Source organism: Littorina saxatilis, linkage group LG15, assembly GCF_037325665.1.
Source record: "Littorina saxatilis isolate snail1 linkage group LG15, US_GU_Lsax_2.0, whole genome shotgun sequence".
Taxonomy (NCBI): domain Eukaryota; kingdom Metazoa; phylum Mollusca; class Gastropoda; order Littorinimorpha; family Littorinidae; genus Littorina; species Littorina saxatilis.
The window spans coordinates 35,371,945-35,392,027 of NC_090259.1; the positions used below are offsets into that span (position 1 = coordinate 35,371,945).

Sequence of the window (20,083 nt, forward strand, 5' to 3'; positions counted from 1 at the left end):
TTTTTGGCAAGCATTGCCTTATCGGGATTGGTGGCTGGTTCTCATTTCGATGATCGTTATGATACTGTTGAACAAGGGGAGGCTCATACTTCAGCTGTGTCGCTGTTCGCGGCATTTTGTAGTTGATTTGAGCCTTCTGAGGAGAATCTTTGAGTGTTAAGTTCTTAGATCCTCTGGCGGGGTCTTTTTGTTCTTGTGGAGGTTTTCACAAGCGAGTCTTCTTTGTCATCACATTTGTGGACAACGCTCGACTTTATACCTGTGGCGGTGTTGCTTTAGCTTGTGTCTTACGCTCAAGTAGCGTGTCACTCGCGGAGCGCTTTCTGTAGGCTTAGGTTAACTACAAGCTTAAGAACTTAGGTTCTCTTTTTTCGTTCTACGGAACCGCCCTCGGGTTTGGCAAACATCCATCTGGATTTTGATAGCAAGGAGAAACTGTCTGTTAGATCAGGATCTCCTAGCTCTGGTAGATTGTGGCATCTTTTCTTTATGATTGGCTCTTTTGAACGAATCTGGCTTTTATTCTCTCGCCTGGGCGGTTACGTTCTAACAGGTTATCTTTGTGGTCCGTCAGGACGCAAATACAAAGGATGTAACTTTGCTGTTTATTACCTGAGAGTAAGCCTCTGCCTTAAAAAGTATTGTTCTTTTGGCGAGACTTTAATCTCTTTCTTGTTTGAAAGTTCTCTGTTTGAGTCCGCTTCTATGCACGCGGGTTTTTCTCTAACAAAGAGAATCTCACGGTAAAAGGAAAGCGCAAGGCAGGCCTTGGCTGTTTTTCCTTATCCAAACGAAAAGCTTCAGGCTGGCTGTTATCTACTTTAGCTTTTGGCTCCTTACCCTCGCTTTCACAGGGTCTCTTTCATAGATCGTTTTGGCGACCTGTTGGTCGCACAGTACGGGTCTTTGCAATCTTGGTTTCCAGACCTCTTTAGGCTGGCAAGAAGGTATTTTTGCTTTCTCACATTCGATTTACACGGATGTCTACTGTAAGGGTATCCTGGGGATACTCAGGCGCTTCCGCCCCAACTCTGGATTTGGTTCAGAGTCTTTATAGGGGTTATGGCGTTTTTGTTCATTTGTCACTCAGACTGGCTTGGTACAAAGGGCTTTTTTCTTACGGAAAGAACTCCTCTTCTCTCCGTTTAATGCGGGTGGCGTTCCACCTATTTTGGGTTTCCGTTTTTTCTTCCATGTCTTAATTTTAAGACTTTATGTGAGTTCTGTCACATAGTTATGGCTTGGTGCAGCGTTGCTTTAACCCTTTTCAAGGCTAGCCGGGCTGATCAACACGGAAATCGGCCAAGCTTACTCTAGTAGCTTCTGTGAGAAGTGGGAGTAAGGGTACTTTCTGGCTTTTTTGAATATAGACAGTTCTTTTTAAGAAAGATTGATCTATGACTTTTGGGTTTCTTCGACTTTTCTGGCTTTTTAGCGGAAAATGGGGAAAACCAGCGTCGAATTGCAATTTTCAATTCACGAAGCAAGAGTTTGGCTTCTTTAGAGTCACGTTTAGCCAATTTATCTTTTCGAGTTTCGAAGATTTTTCTGACTTGCACGAATCTTGTTAGATCATTGAATCAAAGGGCATTTGCCTTATCTTTCATCTCCGTCGTGAGTTATCCTAGAACGGTTGAAAATGACGTTAAACAATGTTTTAAGGAGGGAAGAAGGTCCATCTACTCTGGTAGAGGTATGACTTTTTGAAGTCAACCTTACATAGGTGGACTGCTATTTTGGATTCTTGCTCCGGGGGAGCTTGATGTGGATATTTGTCCCGTGAGGCCACTAAGAAGGTACCTGTCACGGACTCGGTATTGGGTCAGAAGGTCAGAAGCTTTTATGATATCTCTTAACACAGCAAGGTGTAAGGATATTGCAAAAGTAACTTTAACCAAGTGAGTCTCCAGGTTGATCAGACAGGTGTTTACCTGCTGACAAGCATAGTCTGGGGATGTTAGGGCAGTTTTGCCTCTCACTGTAGCTAGAACGTATGAGGCAAGGGCATGGGCCTCCTCTTTGACAGTCCTCCGGTCGGGCCCTTTAGGCTGAAGACTGGAGTAGGTTTACTGGCGGTCTGAGGAGGTTTTTATTAATTTCTTCCTCAGAGATGTCTTGAGACAGGACGGCAGTTTCGCGTTACCCGTTATGGTATAGCCGCGGGACAGGTCCTAATATCATAATTTCACTATATACCCGCCACCTATAGTAGCAATCTGCTATTTGTGAGTTGGGTAAAGATATGTAATTCAAATCCAAAATTTTAATAATAAATTTTCATTTAATTAATATACTTACCCAACTCACAACGTTTATTACCTCCCGCCTCCCGGCTGTGGGGGTACTGGGGTCTAAAAAAGAGTGAGTTGGGCTTCGTTTGGAATGATAAGATGGCGGCATATGCGCACGCATACGGAAGTCTGGCCTTATGGGATTGATCACTTTCTTTTTTAGAGTGGTCTCCCTTGTTACCAAGGGGACGCATACAGCGTTACCAGCACTGAACTAGAGTTAATTGCTATTTGTGAGTTGGGTAAGTATATTAATTAAATGAAAATTTATTATTAAAATTTTGGATTCAAGTGTACAATGATATAAAATTATCTTTACATTTAGTCAAGTTTTGACTAAATGTTTTAACATAGAGGGGGGAATCGAGACGAGGGTCGTGGTGTATGTGTGTGTGTGTGTGTCTGTCTGTCTGTGTGTGTGTGTAGAGCGATTCAAACTAAACTACTGGGCCGATCTTTATGAAATTAGACATGAGAGTTCCTGGGTATGATATCCCCGGTCATTTTTTCGATAAATACCTTTGATGACGTCATATCCGGCTTTTTGTAAAAGTTGAGGCGGCACTGTCACACCCTCATTTTTCAATCAAATTGATTAAAATTTTGGCAAAGCAATCTTCGACGAAGCCCGGGGTTTGGTAATTTGCATTTCAGCTTGGTGGCTTAAAAACTAATGAGTGAGTTTGGTCATTAAAAATCGGAAACTTGTAATTAAAATTATTTTTTTATTAAACGATCCAAAAACATCCAAATTTCATCTTATTCTTCGTCATTTTCTGATTCCAAAAACATATAGATATGTTACATTTGGATTAAAAACAAGCTCTGAAAATTAAAAATATAAAAATTATGATCAAAATTAAATTTCCGAAATCGTTTTAAAAACTATTTCCTTGTCGGTTCCTGATTCCAAAAACATATAGATATGATATGTTTGGATTAAAAACACGCTCAGAAAGTTAAAAGAAGAGAGGTACAGTAAAGCGTGCTATGAAGCACAGCGCAATCGCTACCGCGCCAAACAGGCTCGTCACTTTCACTGCCTTTTGCACTAGCGGCGGACTACGTTCAGTTTCATTCTGTGAGTTCCACAGCTTGACTAAATGTAGTAATTTCGCCTTACGCGACTTGTTTTTTTTTATCTTTGACAACACTGGTGAATTGGCCTAGCGGTTAAGACATCGGCCCCGACCTTTCGAGGCCCCGAGGCCTTCGAGTTCGAATCCCTGCCAAGTCGTTTATTTATGTGGGGCACATGTTATGCTTTCATCATGAGACACATTTGGTCACATATGATCAAGGTCAAGGTCACTTTGACCCTTATGAAATGTGACCAAAATAAGGTAGTGAACCACTAAAAGTGACCATATCTCATGGTAGAAAGAGCCAATAAGCACCATTGTACTTCCTATGTCTTGAATTAACAGCTTTGTGTTGCATGACCTTGGATGACCTTGACCTTGGGTCAAGGTCACATGTATTTTGGTAGGAAAAATGTGTAAAGCAGTTCTTAGTGTATGATGTCATTGCTAGGTTTAGTTATTTGACCTTGACTCTGAAGGTCAAGGTCATGTAAAGGTCAAGGTCAAGCATGTGAGTCGTATGGGCTTTGCCCTTCTTGTTTTTATCTTTGACAACACTGGTGAATTGGCCTAGCGGTTAAGACATCGGCCCCGACCTTTCGAGGCCCCGAGGCCTTCGAGTTCGAATCCCTGCCAAGTCGTTTATTTTTTCTGCTCGATCCTTAATTCTTGACAAATATGCTCAGCTCTGAGAGAGCAAACCGGATGTTACCACTGCAAAATTCAAGCGTTGACTGAAGCTCTTAAGGTCATACACGCCGTATAGGTGGGGTTTCGGGTAGCGTTTGCTGTACAGAATTCTGTACATGATTGTATCCCTATTTTTCAACCTCGTAGGCCCGGAAAGTCATAAATAGACCACAGCTTTAAGCCAATTAATACCTACGAAAATCACAGTTTTCAATTGCTTCGTGCGTCTTTGTTTCTTGACCAGTACTCTTGATGTTGATACAGTTGTGTTCCTAAGACTCTGCACTTTCCTTTGACATCAGGCTCACACGTGATAACCGCTAATGAATAAAGTAATTAGTTTTCACCGATTAAGGTACATACAGCGACTAATTGGAACCTGGCAGTAAGGATAGTATCACCGCAACATTTGGTCTTCATCCTTATGTACCCGTCTACATATGTTCGGTTTTGATTATCTGCTAGAGGAAGTAGATATCGACAAAATATAATTATGGCGGCCATTTGCATTTCATATTTTCCTAAATATGTGCATCCTCTTGCAAATAATTAGAGATTGTTTTGTTTTGCTACCTTGCATATTTCACGTGCTATGCTATTCCTACTGATGCAGGTGTCGATCGCAAGAGCTGTCAAAAACGGGACGTTTTGTGTCCATTTTTATGGGTATCATGTCAAAAAGCTATACATTTTAGCAATGACTGGGTGGATTGCTTTGAAAATTTAAAGAATATTTTACCAACATACTAGAGATACTTCGTGCGAAAGTTTAGATCGTTACGATTGTTTATTCAGATGTGACACAATGTTTCAGAAAATGTTGTTAAATTCGTCATAGGATCATTCACTTGCGTCCAAAAAATTCATGACTTTGCATATAAACAGATTCTGTCTAAGTTTCATTTGCGTGTCGCCGCTGGCGTTAATTTCAGACATGGGACTGGTCCGAATTTTATCGGAATTCCGATATTTTCCTTAGCTCACAGACCATTCTTGAGATCGATGCAAATTCGTTGAGAAAAAAAAGGGGGGGAAGGGGAGGGTGGTGGTATGAACCGTTCAGCTGAAGCTGTCTGCGTCTGAAGTCAGTGCATTCGCACCCCAGCACTCGCGTGAACCCATAGCAGTATCATGGGTCGCGTTTGATTGGCTGTCGATCTCCGACGATTATCGCCTTGGCCTAATTATTCACCGATGGCGGTTTGAGGGTTGTTTTGATTGGCTGCCGATCTCCAAACGCCGAAGGTGAAAAAGGTAGCATCATGGCGTCTGGATTCCGTATTGTTTTGTCGGCTGTGGAAGCTCTTACGATCGACGACCAAAGTGTGAAAAACAAGTGGAAAGCCAACTGGCTGTCAGAAGAAGTGACTGTCATTATCACAACAAGAAAGAAAGGCGCCAGCTCATTGGCGACAGTATCGCCAAGATATCCATTCCCGGTCAGGCCGTGTGCACGTGGTGCGACAACGGCCACTGCGTGGTAAAATACGGACTTGGTGGAAAAAATGTATTGGTTCTGAAAGTTTTCAAGTAAGTTTTGTGTGTGTGTGTGATTGTTATAAATTACACTTTTGTTTAAAATGCTAAAACATATTATTCTTGTGATTTTTATAGCTTTTTAGAAAGGCATGATCTAATTTTTTGCTATCAGGAGAGGCCCCAAAATGGCCTTTATAATTCTAACATTCATTTTCCGTCAGAGGGGCACCCTGAACCCCCTACCGGGGCGTTGCCCCTGGACCCCGGCTTACTTTCCTACTTTTGGAACATTTGCTGGTCTCATGTCTGTAATTTGCTAGTCATGCAAACACATGAGAAAAAAAATGGAATGTTCACGTTGTTTTGCGCTGACAGCTGTTATCGCTGCGTGCCTCTTAAAACATGCTACGGTCACGCTCTGTGGCACCAGAATCATCGCTTAAATATCAAGCGTGTTTACAGGCCTAGCAAATTTGTGTCGGTGCTTATATGCACATAAAACTTTTGCAGTGTGTGTATCAATCATTTTTCTAAAGACATGCAAAGTCATGAATGTTTTGGACCAAAGTGAACAATCCTATTATTATTATTATTATGAAGTCTTATATCACGCGCGTATCTCCAGACTCGGACTCAAGGCGCAGAGATCTATTTATGCCGTGTGAGATGGAATTTTTTTTTACACAATACATCACGCATTCACATCGACCAGCAGATCGCAGCCATTTCGGCGCATATCCTACTTTTCACGGCCTATTATTCCAAGTCACACGGGTATTTTGGTGGACATTTTTTATCTATGCCTATACAATTTTGCCAGGAAAGACCCTTTTGTCAATCGTGGGATCTTTAACGTACACACCCCAATGTAGTGTACACGAAGGGACCTCGGTTTTTCGTCTCAACCGAAAGACTAAGACGAGGTTAAAAACTTCTTTCGAAAAATTGCATACTATTTTAACAAATAACTAACAATCCATAATTTTGCCCGAGGTATCTGTAGTATGTTGGTAAAATATTCTTGAAGTTTCAAAGCAATCCACCCAGTCATGGCTAAAGTGCAGCCTTTTTTGTCATAATACCCCTAAAGAATGACGCAAAACGTCCCGTTTTTGACAGCTCTTGCGATTGACACCTGCATCAGTAGGAATAGCATAGCACACGAAATACGCAAGGTAGCAAAACAAAACAAGCTGATCAAGGTAGATAAATGATTTGATTTTCCTCTCGAATGTCAAAGTTGCAAAGTTTTGGCAATTGTGATTTTTTTGTCGATTTTTCATATGGCCCTTCTGTTTTTGTCTGGTCGATTTCGAGGGTACCCTTACTTGAGCCGGCGGTCATGTGATCCCTGTAAACGAAATATTTAATTCAAAAGATGTTCCTGAAGGTTAAGTGAACGGCCTTAACTGGCATGTAAAGTTTTAATGAAATGACACAGGGATTAATGCTTTAATTTGGGTTTGAAATCTGTTGCAATAATTGTTTGGCCAAGTTTAATACAGTTAACATATGTTTTCGTATATTTGCATGGGATTGTGAGTGTGGAGTGGAACAAGAATCAATGTTGTTGTTTTCCTGTGACCATTTTTTTTTATTTGTTCGGTCAGTCTTGTGTGATTTATGTGATCAATGTTTGTTATGTGCAGATTGGAAAAGTTGAAGAAAATCCAGTCAACTTTTACCATGACCGCATACCCAAGAAGAAGAGAAAGCGAACCCTGCTTGATGAAATCATGGCCGACGAAGATTTCAGAAAGTAAGTACAGCAGTCCCTGCAATGTACGGCCCCCGGCGTGAGCGGCCACCTGACATGTACGGACACATTTGCTCGGCACGGAGTGTTTTCCTTCTATATTTGCCCCCCCTTAAACGGCCACCTGCAAAACGTGGACGCGGACACTAATTTTCGGTCCCAACAGCAGGTCATACCTGCAATGTGCGGACAGACCATCGTCAAATTTTCACCACAACAAAATCGATAACAGAGCAGTCCGGCTCTTGGTACAAAGGTCACAGCCGCTAAGGCGTGATGACAGTCACTGACAACTTGAGTGCACGTGTACCCATCAGAAGGGGGGTAGTTTTGGTCAGGAATGGAGTACATGCGAAGATGCCAACATGAAAATACACTATGCTCTTTATTCTTGTCTGTTGGACGTTAACAACAAAAGCCACAGTCGATGAAGGTCCTGAGCGAAAGTGAGTGAAAAACCGGCCACAGTTCTCAGCATCGTGTGTCTGTGTGTAACCTCTTTCATTGACAAGATACTCTTGTTTCCCCTCAGCCTTGACCAGTGAGTCGGTTGCCTAATCTGTGAACCCTTCAGTTGTCTTGCTTTGTCAAAATACAGCGCTTTTTGGCACAATATTAGAGTCCTGTTTTTGACCGCTCTTGCGATCGACACCTGCATCAGGTGAAATAGAATAGCACACGCAATACGCAAGCTAGCAAAACAAAACAACCTGTTCTGGGTGTAACGTCTTTCAGTTCAGCACATACACGGAGGCAACTCCTGTCAGTGTGTTCCAAGCTTTATTCATTTCTTAGTTGAGGCAAGCACATGTATGGTACATCGACCTAGATATTCTCTTGCATGGTGGGCAGTAACGTGCAGTGCGCATGTCCCGTGACGTATGCCCTTGTTACAATGTGCATGTCTGGCCTTGTGCCTTACTAAGCTCACTAATCGTGTCATCCCCCTTTCTCTAAAGAATGCAAACAAATCAAATGTCCTACTCTCTAAATTACTCCTACCAAGTAATGGACAAATCATATGCAACCAACGTTGTTCCTACTTTTACAATTACCAAACTCTGAAACACATTTTTTTATCCACAACACCAATACAACATTCTTTATAACAACACCTGAATGTATTTCAATGATGTGACACACTCAGAACAACACAAATTATGGTTTTGTTCAATAGTACCTCACACATAATTTCCATCTTAATAGTACTACACCATGTACGCATAATAAACACAAATATGCATAATAAGTCAGTTCAATAGTACCTCACACATAATTTCCATCTTAATAGTACTACACCATTTACGCATAACAAACACAAATATGCATAATAAGTCATACAACTTCTTCCTTTTTGCACCACATTGTTTGACTAGTCCAGATCAAAAACATAGCAGTCAGTCAATTTAGTTTAGTTTTGTTTTTATATTTAGTCAAGTTTTGACTAAATATTTTAACATCGAGGGGGAATCGAAACGATGGTCGTGGTGTATGTGTGTGTGTGTGTACGTGTGTGCGTGTGTGTGTGTGTGTGTAGAGCGATTCAGACTAAACTACTGGACCGATCTTTATGAAATTTGACATGAGAGTTCCTGGGTATGAAATCCCCGAACGTTTTTTTTCATTTTTTTGATAAATGTCTTTGATGACGTCATATTCGGCTTTTCGTGAACGTTGAGGCGGCACTGTCACGCCCTCATTTTTCAACCAAATTGGTTGAAATTTTGGTCAAGTAATCTTCGACGAAGCCCGGACTTCGGTATTGCATTTCAGCTTGGTGGCTTAAAAATTATTTAATCACATATTCTTACTCCAATTCTTATGAATGCATTGACTTTAGTCCCACATGCTAGATGTCGAAAAACCTCTCAAATTACCTGCCCTTAGTAGGGTGGTAACCAAGCTAAAAGCGACGCCATAGCCGTTGCTATGACCTGACCTTGCTCGGTTACCCATAACACCCTGCGCACCACGTGAGCGCCAGCATCCGTAATAATCATTCTCGACTTTCGACAACACACGGTGGACGTGTCCGAATTTCGCTCTCACTTTTGGCCTTCACATGCCTGCTTGTCCGTGAGACTAGCCGGTTTCCTGTGGGTCTACCTGTCCGTCTACCTTTTGGTGAGATCTTTCCTGTTTATGTTTGGTTAAATGGTGTTAGCTTTGTGTTGAACATGCACGCAGAAGTTTTTTGTTCTGGGTGACTGTTTTTCGCCGGTCTTAAAATGGCCGACAACAAAGCTAAACTCGGCGCGAGACTGGAAGGTGGCAAAGCTCTTAGCCTGGTTTAGTAACTATTCCTAAGAGTAGCCTAAGAACTTTGATTTGCCTATTATGCGGGTCGTAGATCCGTCAAACAGCACTTCTTTTTATGTTCCTATCCCTCCGAGGGTGGGTTCAGTTCTTTCACAGCTCGCTTCCCCTGTTGGGGTTAATCAGCCTTTAGGCTCCTTATAGACTTTTTGTTGGATCGTCGTCGGTGCGACTGATGGGGGGGGGGGGGGAGTAGCCGTGTGGCTATTCTTTCCCCTTTCTCTGTGTAAGAGGAATCAGTCAATGTCCTCCTTTTGAGGGGACTTAACGATGTTTTGTGTCTATATTCTCGGCTGTTTCAGGCGCGATCGGCGGTTCCCGCCTTCCCGTTTCGTCAGCTTCGCACTGTGGCCTAGTGCAAATGGCCTGTTCGGTTCAGCCCGTTTTTTGCCTCTGGTGGCTCTGGGCTGTTCTCGAGCACCCCTTCCTTTTAGGAGGGGGGGCCTGCTCCCTGCCTGCGTCTAACCACTCTGATTACCGCCGGTACTTCACAGTGTGTTACGCAGCCCCCCGCCATTGGGGGGGGATAGGGGGGCGCTCCTGCGTCGCACCGTCGCCTGGTGCAAACGGCCAGCTCGGTTCAGTCCTTTCTGCCACTGGTAGGCTGGGTTGTTCGCGAGCACTCTCTCCGTAAGGAGAGGGGGTCTGCTTCCTCTCTTTTCTCTTCCCACTCAGCTTGCTTTTAGCACTGCTGCGGTGGGAAGTCAGCTCTCTCCCCTGGTGGGAGAGGGAGAGGGGGGGCATGGTAAGTCGCAGCCTGGCCTTGGCCATCCCTGTCCCATTGGGGGCGGGGGGGCTGCTGCTTCCTCTCTTTTCTCTTCCCGCTCGGCTTGCTTTTAGCACTGCTGCGGTGGGAAGTCAGCTCTCTCCCCGGGTGGGAGAGGGAGAGAGGGGGCTCGGTAAGTCACAGTCTGGGCTTGTCCCACTCTGCCCTTTGCGGGCAGGGGGCTGTGTTAGCTTCCCACCCTTTCCCGCCCCCCGGGCGCGTTGGGGTGGCGGCTTTCCAGGCTACGTTACATACCCCTTCTCTGCTCCATTTGGGGCAGGGTGGGGGGTGTCAGTGGCTCACTCTTTCCCGCCCGCTGGGCAGGATCGGGTGGGGGCTGGAGCAGCGTTCCACCCTGTCCCTCCCTCTGGGTCGGACGGGGTGGGCGCTGTTGGACTGTCTTTACAGTCTGTGCCTCTATTGTCCTGGCCCGACAGTCGTCCTCCTCCCCTATCGGGTTGTGTGGTCGGTGGGCTATAGGACTACGGCAGGTGGACGGAGGGGGGTCGGCCGTTTTTCGGTTCGTCTCTCTCCGTCGCTCTTACTGCTGCGACGAGCCACCCCCCTCCTCATCTGGGGGTGGCTTGGCTCAGGCCTTGCTACACAGTGGGGGTGCTATGTACGGCTTTCCAGGCTACCTTACATACTCCTTCTCTGCTCCGTTTGGGGCAGGTGGCTGTGTTAGCTGCCCGCGCTTGTCGCGGGTAGCGGTCGCGAAACAATGAGCTTGACTCTCTTTTGTTCTCGGCAGGGTGTCTCGCACAGTGGTCAGGGAACAATGAGCTTTGCTCCGTTTTGTTCTCTGCACGGGCTGTGCCGGCTGGCTACATGGTCAGGCGGAGACAGAACGTACCCTTTCTCTCCAGTCTCCCATTCTTTGTGTTCACAATGATCTGCAGGGACTCGGCTTTAGTATCGCCTGGCCGGTGGTCATTGTCCGTAGCCAGCATAGGTCACCCCCCCCCCCCCTCCTAGGGGTGGGTGAGTGATAGGGCTACTTGACTTCGGCAGTTGGACGAGCGTGGATCGGCCGTTTACGGCCGTTTCTCTGTTTCAGTCCTTACCCCCTCTTGGGGTTACGGCTGTGCTGGACCGCCCCCCTCCCCACTTGGGGTGGGTTGTGGTCATACCAGGTAGTCTGGTTCTTAGCACTGGGATGCTTCTCTCGCACAGCGGGTGGGGTAAGACGCGCCGGGCCCGGTTTTGTCTTGCTTCTCCACTCTCTCTTCTTCTTGGCAGAGATCTGTGCCAGTTACCAACCCCTCTTCCCCCCACCTCTGGTTCAGGTGGGCGGTTTTGGGTTGGCAGTCAGAGACTGATCACGCTTTTCATCCACACTCTTGGCGGGTTATTGGCAGGAGATTTAGTGCGCGACCTCCCCTGCCTCCCCTCCTTTTGTGTTTTACACAACTGGTGGTTAGGTTCGGACTTCTTGTTTAAGGAGGGGGAGTGTATAGGGTTGCCTACTGATTGTAGGCTTCCCATACATAGAGCGGCTGCTGTTGCAGTTTACTTTGGCCCGGATAGGTTGGGGGTGTCTCTCTTCCTTCCTCTTCCGGGATGCCTTTGGGTTTTCACAGGCTTTCTCGCAATTTGTTTCATTTGCTGAGTCTGCGGTGATTGCCTGCCACATGCCACACTTTTTGGCTTGATCCGCACCTTAGGATAGTGGTCTTCAGGCTACACCTTTCCCGCTGCTTTTTACGCAGGGGACTGCTGGCTTCGGGGTTTCAGGCTGCTTCGTCCTCACTTTTAGTGCGGAAGAAGATAGCAGGGAATTTTTCAGGCTCAGGGTCTGATCCGGACTTTTTTATGGCCAGGGGTTAGTTTCTGGCTTCTCTTACAGACCACAGGGAACATGGAGTTTTTATGATATTACTCCTCCCTCTCCTCTCTGGAGGAGATAGGATGGCAGGGTTTGGAGTTTTTTGCTTTGGCTGAGACTCTCTTCTGTGCATTCTTATAGGCAATTTTATCCTCCCGGAACGCTCTTTTGGGTTAGGGAGGATGCCTTGGATAAGGCTTTAGCCAGGCTGCTGGCAGCTTGGGCTAGGGTCGTCACGGAGCGGAGTGGTTTCTCTGTGACGTTTTAGGCCCACACTGTTTTGGCTTGGTGTGATCTCCTTCCTTTACAAGGGGTTTGATTTCATGCTGGTTGCAGGAAGCAAGGGTCAGGCTTTTTCGGGGGTTGTTGAAACCTACTCAATAGCTGGAATCTTTCCCTTCCTTCTTGGACCTCTGGCAGCGCATTTAGGCGCTCCCGGTTGCAAAGGGGTGTTTTGGTTCAGTGTCTCCTCCCTCTCTGCGGGAGGTGGGTCGGCATGGGCTAGAGCTTTCAGCTTTGGCTGAGATTTTCCTCGGTGCTCTCACATGAGCTTTCCTTCTGTGTTTCTGCTCACAGGAAAGGGCTCGGTTTCTGGGGGTGTTGGTCTCTGGACTTTCTCGGGGGCTGGTTGAGCTTTTTCAAGGTCAATCAGCTTGTCAGCTGCACTTTCTTTTGGTGTTGAACCAGGTTTTTTGCCTGGTGCTCTCAGTAACCAGGCTAAATTCCGAGCTGTCCTTATCCCAGGTTTTTTGCCTGGGCATGCTGTTCGACTTTGTCTCTTGGAAGGTTTATTCTTCACACAAGAGAGAATAGGGAGGCTATAAGCTCTTTTCACTGCCAGACTGGCACGAGAGCAGGCCTCTGCGGGGTCTTTAGACCCGATCTTCGGTCGGACGGTATCGATAGCTATACTGGCCCTCTAGTCTTTCCTCAAGTTTTTTGGGGGGTTCGGCCTCTCAGGTCTGGGACATGAGGGTCCTCCTCCAGAGTGGGTTCCTCCACTCGGGAAGGTGGCTGGAATCCTTTTGGATCGCTCAGGGGACTTTTTTCCCTAGCTCTGTTTCCCCCTGGACTTAGACCGCTTTATGGATGCGTTTTCGTCTAGATGGGACCTGCACTGGCAATTGCAGTCTTGAGGCTGTGATGTAGACGCAAATCCTTGGGCTTCTCTTTTGCCTGAGGTTAGGAGCAGTGGCTCTTAGTCTACTAGCCTTTCCTTTTTTGCTATTTACAGGCATGGCCTGTTGCATTCGGGCAATTCTTCTGTTGCTTCTTATGTGAACTAGCTGGGGTGAGCAAGTTCTCGCTCCCTGTCAGACAGAGTATAGGGGATTCTGATTGGGTTTCACACTAAATCATTTTTCTCAGGGGAATTTCTCCCCGGCCAGCTCTGCGATCTGGCCGACTCGCTCAACAGGTCCTTTCAGGGCTTGCACAGGGGTTGGCCCTTCTGCTGACGGGTCTGGAGGCGTGCTGTTTGTGTTTTAGATCATGGGTTCTGACTCTGGTCTTTGGGAACGAAGCATATATTTCCTCCACTTTATCTGTGTATGCTCCTTTTTTGGCCTCCTTGGCCAATTGGGGATTTAGAGCGGGGGTGCAACTCCTTAGCGCCCCTCTCTCAAGCCAGGTGGTTTTTCACCTCTGTTTCAGTTTTTGGCTTTGGGCAGCTGGGCCTCTTCTTTGAGGTTCCGGCTTCTCGGCTATCTCAGCTGTTTTGAAACAAATAGGCCTCTCTTCTGTTGCTCATGGCGCTCTTGTCGGCATGATCAAGGGACCTTGTTTTACGAGGTTTAGAGGCTCCCCCTTGTTTAGCGCGTGGGACTTTGTTCTACTTACTCTGGGCCTCAGCCCTATAGGGCAGTGAGGCGCATGCGTTTTTGGGGTTTGCCAGAGGATGTAGCCTTAGGGCTTTTGGTTCCGTTTGTTCACGGTTTTTGGCCAGGTTTTGGGGTTTCAGAAACCTGGTCAATATCCTCTGGTGTTTGGTTCCCTCCTCTTGGGAGGATTATCGCTCCGGGAGATTCGGATTTTCTAACTGTCTGGTTGGACTTTTTTAATCCCTTTTTTGACGTTACTGTCTTTTGGAACCACGAGCTTTAGCTCAGGTTCTTATTTCTTTACAATGGAGCGAAAGAGACGTCTTTTATTTGTCTCTCTCTAGGGGCTCTGCTACATTCATAGGACAGTCCTATGAGTGGTGCGTTCCGAACAGGGGGGGGGGGGGGGCGTTCAGTCCTCCCTCTATTCCTTTTCTGGCGTTCGGGAGTCTGGTGTTCTTCTCTGGCTGGTGGTGTTCCTCTCGCCTATGCGAGGTTTGCCAACAGCTCGGGTACAGATTTTGTGCTTCTTTTATTGCCGTGTTGCGTTCTGGTCGCCTAGGCGAAGCTTTGCAAACGGCATACTGGAGATCAGATGATGTGTTCATCGGTTTCTATCTTCGGGATATCTCCTGCACGCGGCTTGATGGCTCCAGTTCATTGCTGGTTTTAGTTGCTGCAGGGCATAAGGACAAGGACATAAGTAGGTTCCCTCCACCTTTAGGAGGAATCTGCATTCATAAGAATTGGAGTAAGAATATGTGATTAAATCGAAAATTTTTAATTAAATTTTGATTTAATATAATATACTTACCCAATTCTTATAGTTAATACCCTCCCATCCGTCCCCGCTGGATTATGTCCTTGGGGGTTTGTTTGACTAATAGTCTCGAATGATTATTACGGATGCTGGCGCTCACGTGGTGCGCAGGGTGTTATGGGTAACCGAGCAAGGTCAGGTCATAGCAACGGCTATGGCGTCGCTTTTAGCTTGGTTACCACCCTACTAAGGGCAGGTAATTTGAGAGGTTTTTCGACATCTAGCATGTGGGACTAAAGTCAATGCATTCATAAGAATTGGGTAAGTATATTATATTAAATCAAAATTTAATTAAAAATTTTCGAATTAATGACTTTGGTCATTAAAAAACCTGAAAATTGTAAAAAAAAATAAAAATTTATAAAACGATCCAAATTTACGTTTATCTTATTCTCCATCATTTGCTGATTCCAAAAACATATAAATATGTTATATTCGGATTAAAAACAAGCTCTGAAAATTAAATATATAAAAATTATTATCAAAATTAAATTGTCCAAATCAATTTAATTACATATTCTTACTCCAATTCTTATGAATGCATTGACTTCAGTCCCACATGCTAGATGTCGAAAAAACCACTCAAATTACCTGCCCTTAGTAGGGTGGTAACCAAGCTAAAAGCGACGCCATAGCTATGGCCTGACCTTGCTCAGTTACCCATAACACCCTGCGCACCACGTGAGCGCCAGCATCCGTAATAATCATTCTCGACTTTCGACAACACACGGTGGACGTGTCGGAATTTTGTCACTCACTTTTGGCCTTCGCATGCCTGCTCGTCCGTGAGACTAGCCGGTTTCTTGTGGGTCTACCTGTCCGTCTACCTTTTGGTGAGATCTTTCCTGTTAATGTTTGGTATAAATGTTGATAGCTTTGTGTTGAACACGCACGCAGAAGTTTTTCGTTCTGGGTGACTGTTTTTCGCCGGTCTTAAAATGGCCGACAACAAAGCTAAACTTGGCGCGAGACTGGAAGGTGACAAGGCTCTTAGCCCGTTTAAGAAAACTATACCTAAGAGTAGCCAAAGAACTTTGATTTGCCTATTATGCGGGTCGTAGATCCGTCAAACAGCACTTCTTTTAATGTTCCTATCCCTCCGAGGGCGGGTTCAGTTCTTTCACAGCTCGCTTCCCCTGTTGGGGTTAATCAGCCTTTAGGCTCCTTATAGACTTTTTGTTGGATCGTCGTCGGTGCGACTGATGGGGGGGGGGTGGCCGTGTGGCTATTCTTTCCCCTTTCTCTGCGTAAGAGGAATCAGTCAATGTCCTCCTTTTGGGGGGGGACTTAACGATGTTTTGTGTCTTTATTCTCAGCTGTTTCAGGCGCGTTCGGCGGTTCCCGCCCTCTCGTTCGTCAGCTTCGCACTGTGGTCTAGTGCAAACGACCTGTTCGGTTCAGCCCGTTTTTTGCCTCTGGTGGCTCTGGGCTGTTCCGAGCACCCCCTCCTTTTAGGAGGGGGGGCCTGCTCCCTGCCTGCGTCTAACCACTCTGATTACCTCCGGTACTTCACAGTGTGTTACGCAGCCCCCCGCCAATGGGGGGGGGGGGGGGATAGGGGGGGCGCTCCTGCTTCGCACCGTCGTCTGGTGCAAATGGCCAGTTCGGTTCAGTCCTTTCTGCCACTGGTAGACTGGGTTGTTCGCGAGCACTCTCTCCTTTAGGAGAGGGGGCCTGCTCCCCGCCTGCTTTGGCCGCTCGGCTTGCTTTAAAACAGCACAGCTGGGTCGGTCATGCAGCCCCCTTACCGTGAGGAAGGGGGAGTGGGGGGGCACAGTAAGTCACGGCCTGGGCTTGTCCCACTCTGCCCTTTGCGGGCAGGGGGCTGTGTTAGCTTCTCACCCTTTCCCGCCCCCCGGGCGCGTTCGGGTGGGGGGGGTATCAGTGACTCACTCTTTCCCGCCCACCGGGCAGGATCGAGTGGGGGCTGGAGCAGCGTTCCACCCTTTCCCTCCCTCTGGGTTGGACTGGGTGGGCGCTGTTGGACTGTCTTCACAGTCTGTGCCTCTATTGTCCTGGCCCGACAATCGTTCTCCTCCCCTATCGGGGTGGGTGGGCGGTGGGCTATAGGACTACGGCAGGTGGACGGATGGGGGTCGGCCGTTTTTCGGTTCGTCTCTCTCCTTCCCTCTTACTGCTGTGACGAGCCACCCCCCGCCCCATCTGGGGCATGGCGTGGCTCAGGCCTTTCTACACAGTGGGGGTGCTATGTACGGCTTTCCAGGCTACGTTACATACTCCTTCTCTGCTCTATTTGGGGCAGGTGGCTGTGTTAGCTGCCCGCGCTTGTCGCGGGTAGCGGTCGGGAAACAATGAGCTTGACTCTCTTTTGTTCTCGGCAGGGTGTCTCGCACAGTGGTCAGGGAACAATGAGCTTTGCTCCGTTTTGTTCTCTGCACGGGCTGTGCCGGCTGTCTACCTGTGAGCGGTCGCTTTGGCAAGCGGAGACAGAACATACTCTTTCTCTCCAGTCTCCCATTCTTTGTATTCACAATGGTTTGCGGGGACTCGGCTATAGTATCGCCTGGCCAGTGGTCATTGTCCTTAGCCAGCATAGGTCACCCCCCCCTCCTAGGGGTGGGTGAGTGATAGGGCTACTTGACTTCGGCAGGTGGACGAGTGAGGATCGGCCGTTTCTCTATTTCAGTCTTTCCCCCCTCTAGGGGTTACGGCTTTGCTGGACCACCCCCCTCCCCACTTGGGGTGAGTTGTGGTTCAAACCAGGTAGTCTGGTTCTTAGCACTGGGATGCTTCTCTCGCACAGCGGGTGGGGTAAGACGCGCCGGGCCCGGCTTTGTCTTGTTTCCCCACTCTCTCTCCTTCTCGGCAGGGAGCTGTGCCAGTTACCAACCCCTCTTCCCCCCACCTCTTGTTCAGGTGGGCGGTTTGGGTTGGCAGTCAGAGACTGATCACGCTTTTCATTCACACTCTTGGCGGTGTTATCGGCAGGAGTGTTTAGTGCGCGACCTCCCCTGTCTCCCCTCCTTTTGTGCTTTTACACAACTGGTGGTTAGGATTCGGACTCCTTGTTTGAGGAGGGGGAGTGTATAGGGCTGCCTACTGGTTGTAGGCTTCCCATACATAGAGCGGCTGCTGTTGCAGTTTACTTTGTCCCGGATAGGTTGGGGGTGTCTCTCTTCCTTCCTCTTCCGGGATGGTTTTGGGTTTTCACAGGCTTTCTCGCAATTGTTTCATTTGCTGAGTCTCCGGTGATTGCCTACCACATGCCACACTTTTTGGCTTGATCCGCTCCTTAGGATAGTGGTCTTCAGCCTACACCTTTCCCGCTGCTTCATACGCAGGGAACTGCTGGCTTCGGGGTTTCAGGCTGCTTCGTCCTCACTTTTAGTGCGGAAGAAGATAGCAGGGAATTTTCAGGCTCAGGGTCTGATCCGGACTTTTTTATTGCCAGGGGCTAGTTTCCTGGCTTCGCTTACAGACCACAGGGAACATGGGGTTTTCATGATGTTACTCCTCCCTCTCCTCTCTGGAGGAGCTAGGATGGCATGGTTTGGAGTTTTCTGCTTTGGCTGAGACTCTCTTCTGTGCTTTCTTATAGGCAATCTTATCCTCCCTGAACGCTCTTTTGGGTTAGGGAGGATGCCTTGGATAAGGCTTTAGCCAGGCTGCTGGCAGCTTGGGCTAGGGTCGTCACCGAGCGGAGGAGTTTCTCGGTGACGTTTTAGGCCCACACTGTTTTTGCTTGGTGTGATCTCCTTCTTTTACAAGGGGTTTGATTTCACGCTGGTTGCAGGAAGCAAGGGTCAGGCTTTTTCGGGGGTTGTTAAAACCTACTCAATAGCTGGAATCTTTCCCTTCCTTATTGGACCGCTGGCAGCGCGTTTATGCGCTCCCGGTTACAAAGGGGTGTTTTGGTTCAGTGTCTCCTCCCTCTCTGCGGGAGGTGGGTCGGCATGGGCTAGAGCTTTCAGCTTTGGCTGAGATTTTCCTCTGTGCTCTCACATGAGCTTTCCTTCTGCGTTTCTGCACACAGGAAAGGGCTCGGTTTCTGGGGGGTGTTGGTCTCTGGACTATCTCGGGGGCTGGTTGAGCTTTTTCAAGGTCAATCAGCTTGTCAGCTGCACTTTCTTTTGGGTTGAACCAGGCTTTTTGCCTGGTGCTCTCAGTAACCAGGCAAAATTCCGAGCTGTCCTTATCCCAGGTTTTTACCTGGGCATGCTGTTCGACTTTGTCTCTTGGAGGGTTTGTTCTTCACACAAGAGAGAATAGGGAGGCTTTACGCTCTTTTCACTGCCAGTCTGGCACGAGAGCAGGCCTCTGCGGGGTCTTTAGACCCGATCTTCGGTCGGACGGTATCGATAGCTATGCTGGCCCTCTAGTCTTTCCTCAAGTTTTTTGGGGGGTTCGGCCTCACAGGTCTGGGACATGAGGGTCCTCCTCCAGAGTGGGTTCCTCCACGCGGGAAGGTGGCTGGAATCCTTTTGGATCGCTCAGGGTGTTTTTTCCATAGCTTTGTTTCCCCCCGGACTTAGACCGCTTTATGGATGCGTTTTCGTCTGGATGGGGCCTGCACTGGCAATTGCAGTCTTGAGGCTGTGATGTAGACGCAACTCCTTGGGCTTCTCTTTTGCCTGGGGTTAGGAGCAGTAGCTCTTAGTCTACTAGCCTTTCTTTTTGGCTATTTACAGGCATGTCCTGTTGCATTCGGGCAATTCTTCTGTTGCTTCTTATGTGAACTAGCTGGGAGGAGCAAGTTCTCACTCCCTGTCAGACAGAGTATAAGGGATTCTGATTGGGTTTTCACACTAAATCATTTTCTCAGGGGAATATCTCCCCGGCTAGCTCTGCGATCTGGCCGACTCGCTCAACAGGTCCTCTCAGGGCTTGCACAGGGGTTGGCCCATCTGCTTACGGGTCTGGAGGCGTGCTGTTTGTGTTTTAGATCATGGGTTCTGACTCTGGTCTTTGGGCATGAAGCATATATTTCCTCCACTTTATCTGTGTATGCTCCTTTTTGGCCTCCTTGGCCAATTGGGGATATAGAGCGGGGGTGCAACTCCTTAGCGCCCCTCTCTCAAGCCAGGTGGTTTTTCACCTCTGTTTCATTTTTTGGCTTTGGGCAGCTGGGCCTCTTCTTTGAGGTTCCGGCGTCTCGGCTATCTCAGCTGTTTTGAAACAAATAGGCCTCTCTTCTGTTGTTCATGGCGCTCTGGTGGGCATGATCAAAGGACCTTGTTTTACGAGGTTTAGAGGCTCCCCCTTGTTTAGCGCGTTGGA

At 47.5% G+C, this 20,083-nt stretch overlaps 2 protein-coding genes across 4 annotated transcripts in view; one reads left to right on the plus strand and one right to left on the minus strand.

The window, feature by feature from the left end:
* LOC138949186 (deoxynucleotidyltransferase terminal-interacting protein 2-like) overlaps nucleotides 1-20,083 on the plus strand; it is a 182,335-nt gene that overhangs the window by 87,227 nt on the left and 75,025 nt on the right. For all 3 annotated transcript variants that reach the window (XM_070320965.1, XM_070320963.1, XM_070320964.1), the window contains one exon: nucleotides 7,192-7,301. In XM_070320965.1, coding sequence (XP_070177066.1) covers nucleotides 7,192-7,301 — 110 coding nt within the window. The remainder of the gene's footprint in view (nucleotides 1-7,191; nucleotides 7,302-20,083) is intronic.
* Nucleotides 1-20,083, minus strand: part of LOC138949182 (NADPH oxidase activator 1-like) — a 148,966-nt gene that overhangs the window by 50,446 nt on the left and 78,437 nt on the right. The window lies entirely within an intron of this gene.